Raw genomic sequence first — 3037 nt, 5'->3', positions numbered from 1 at the left:
CCCTCCCGGGACCCCTGCCTGCGAGGCCTTCTGACCGTCTGGGACACCTGTCCGTGAGGGCTTCTGACCATGCCGGGGCTTCTGACCGTGCGGGACGCCTGTCTGCAGGGGCTTCTGACCATCTCCAGTGCACGTCTGCGGGGACTTCTGACCGTCCAGGACCCCTGTCTGTGAGGGCTTCTGACCATCTCCAGTGCATGTCCGCGGGGGCTTCTGACTGTCTGGGACCTCTGTCTGCGAGGGCTTCGGACCGTCCGGGACGCCTGTCTGCGGGGGCTTCTGAGCATCTCCAGTGCATGTCCGCGGGGGCTTCTGACTGTCCGGGACGCCTGCCTGCGGGGACTTCTGACCATCTTCGGCACATGCCTGTGCGGGCTTCTGACCACCTTTGACGCAGAGCTCTTCATCCCTCTTGATCCGGGAGAGGGCATCAGGCTCGGACGCAGCATAGCCTGCTCGCAGGGCAGAGGACTGGCTGCACCTTTATTCTGTCAAACTCTCAGGCTGACCCTTCCCTCCCTAACCCCAGAGCTAGCAGGCAGGACGGACAGACACAAATACGTTAGCCATGCTCTAACCAGGAAGGTGGTGCTGCCTTCTTGGCCCTGAGGCAGGATCCGCCCATGAGCACAGCTGCAGCCCAACTACGGAGAAGATCTAAGTAACAGAACACGAACTAAAATCTGAAAGGAGAGGGACAACCTCTGTCTGTGTAACGTCTTTCTCCTCTCTTCCCAGGAGCACTTGATAAACGAACCCCCAAACACATACTTGGGGCTTGTATCGTTTCTGGGTAACACTCCCCAAAGGACAGAGCCTGCCCTGCCCTCTGCCCCCCGCCAGTGCTCACCCGGCCTCTCCTGGGGCTTCTTTAACCCCCCACTCCTCAGTCCTGCAGCAGAGAGCTCTTGGTCACAGCTCAGCCCACACATTTCTTCTCCTGGCTCTGTCCGGGTCTGCCTGTCCCTTTCCAGCCTTTCCTACCTTCTCACCCAGCCTTTGCACTCTTAACAATTGATTTTTCCAACTCTCCCATGCCATGCCCCAAGGCTCTCCTGACCGCTTCTGCTCCCCCCAGCACTACCAGACCTGCTCCAGCCTCCTCCTCCCACTGCAGGTTCCAAGGTTCCTCACTTCCCACCACGACTCCTCTCCCACCAAGGAGGATTTTTGGAAGCCCTAGGGCTCAAGTACGCAATCGGGCGAAGGACTGGTGAACTGCACAGAAACAGGGCTGGAAGGGGTCACAAGAGGTCTGTCCCACCACTCCAGACTCCATCCCAGCCCCTCCTGATAGGCTTTGTCTCTTTTTCTCCACAGGATTCATCTGACCAAGCATAAACGTTCCTCTTGGAAGAAAGACTCAAGGTACTCCGTGGAGGTTTAGTGAGCACGGTCAGCAGACCCTCACAGCAGCTCATTTCTAACAAAGACACTGCTGAGAGATCTGACAAAGCTGGGACAGGAACTCCCACCTCCTGGCACCCACGTAACTCACCTGTGTCACCTTCCATGGGGACTTCACCTTCTCCCAAAGCCTCTTCCACCTGGTCCATCTCTTCTGGTACCTGCTGGGGCTCCTGATCTTTGGTACATGCCTGGGGGGGCTCCTCACCGCCTCGGATGTGTGCCCGTGGGGGCTCCTGACTGACTTTGATGCAGAGCTCTTCATCCCTCTCGATCCGGGAGAGGATGTCAGGCTTGGACACAGCATAGTCTGCTCGGGGGACAGAGGACAGCACGCTTTATTAGGAACTGGCTGTACCTTCCCTCTGTCAAACTCTCACACGTTTCAAAGAGACCTTTCTCTCCCTGACCCCAGAGCTAGTGGGCAGTACGGACAGAAATCCATTATTCGTGCTCTAACCAGAAATGTTCTTGGCCCTGTGGCAGGATCCACCCATGAGCACAGCAGTAGCTCAAGTACAGAGAGAATCTAAACAGCAGAACGTGAACTAAAATCTTAAAGGAGAGAGAAAGGCTTTGATATTTTCTTCCCATCTGAACTTTAGCAGTGATTTGAAGAGCAGCTCTTCTGAGATCTTGTTCTGGAGCAGGGACAGAGAACTTCCCGCTCCGTAGAGATATCTGTGTCAGATGGACCACGAGAGGAACAAGTTTGTTCTGTTTCTACAAAATATTATTGAGAAACGTGAAGCCTTGACCTCAGCAGCCGCACAGACCAGCACATTACTAGTCCTGCCCAAGAACCAGCTTTTGGTGGGGAACATCTTACAGCCCAAATCATCCAAGAACATGTCGGGTGCCCTTAGAAAGATCGCGCACGTTTAAGCCAGTTCTTTACCAAGGTACATAGAAACGTCCCTATCACTTTACGTAAGAGCTAACTAGACAGAAAACAACAACTAGTTCACGATGCAATTATCAAATTTCACCGAATTCCTGAACTGTGCTGGAAGATCATGATGATTCCCTGAGCCTGGAACCCACTTACGTAATCATTAGGAACAGCATCTCACGTGGCTATATTTTATCATCGATATTGCTTGTGTTACTATCGCTACTGTTATTTACTACAGATATCTTTTGTGTTGTTTATCGCTTTACAAGCAGGAAGGAGGGAAAACACGTGGGTCTGACTGCTCAGGAGAGGTTCTGCTAGCTACAGGTGTCCAGCCCCACGGAACCAGACCATCAGTTGGGCTGTGGTGGGAAGCAGTCCAGCCTCATCCGGAGGGGCGAGCCCTGAGCCTTACCCAGGGAGATCAGCGTCTCGTAGTTCCCCCTCATCACAGCCCTGTACAGATCCTTCTGCCAGCGGTCCAGTCTCTCCCACTCCTGCTCGTTGAAGTACACCGAAATATCATCGAATGTGACAGGTACCTGGAATCACAAGTATTATGTGCTTGGTGACTTCTGACGCGGTTAGATAACTGGAAACCATGCACGTGCAAGTGAGCGCTTGGCTTGGGTTGCCGGAGCTCAGGGCAGGCAAGAGCAAAGCACGCCTGGCCAGATCAGGGCTTGGGAGCAGCAAGTCCAGGACGTGTAGGTGCTCAGCCACCCGAGCCCACTG

At 54.2% G+C, this 3037-nt stretch overlaps 1 protein-coding gene across 1 annotated transcript in view; it reads right to left on the bottom strand.

Moving 5' to 3' along the window:
• LOC104162291 (zinc finger protein 777-like) overlaps nt 1-2844 on the bottom strand; it is a gene marked incomplete at both ends in the record, with an annotated part of 5966 nt that extends 3122 nt beyond the window's left edge. The window contains 3 exons of the mRNA XM_009700989.1: nt 69-452; nt 1499-1720; nt 2718-2844. Of these exons, the coding sequence (XP_009699291.1) occupies nt 69-452; nt 1499-1720; nt 2718-2844 (733 nt within the window). The remainder of the gene's footprint in view (nt 1-68; nt 453-1498; nt 1721-2717) is intronic.
• Nucleotides 2845-3037: the final 193 nt, after the last annotated feature.

Source organism: Cariama cristata, unplaced genomic scaffold, assembly GCF_000690535.1.
Source record: "Cariama cristata isolate BGI_N322 unplaced genomic scaffold, ASM69053v1 scaffold36765, whole genome shotgun sequence".
Taxonomy (NCBI): domain Eukaryota; kingdom Metazoa; phylum Chordata; class Aves; order Cariamiformes; family Cariamidae; genus Cariama; species Cariama cristata.
Note: the sequence above shows the minus strand (reverse complement) of the source record. Positions and strands in the feature narration are given on the sequence as shown.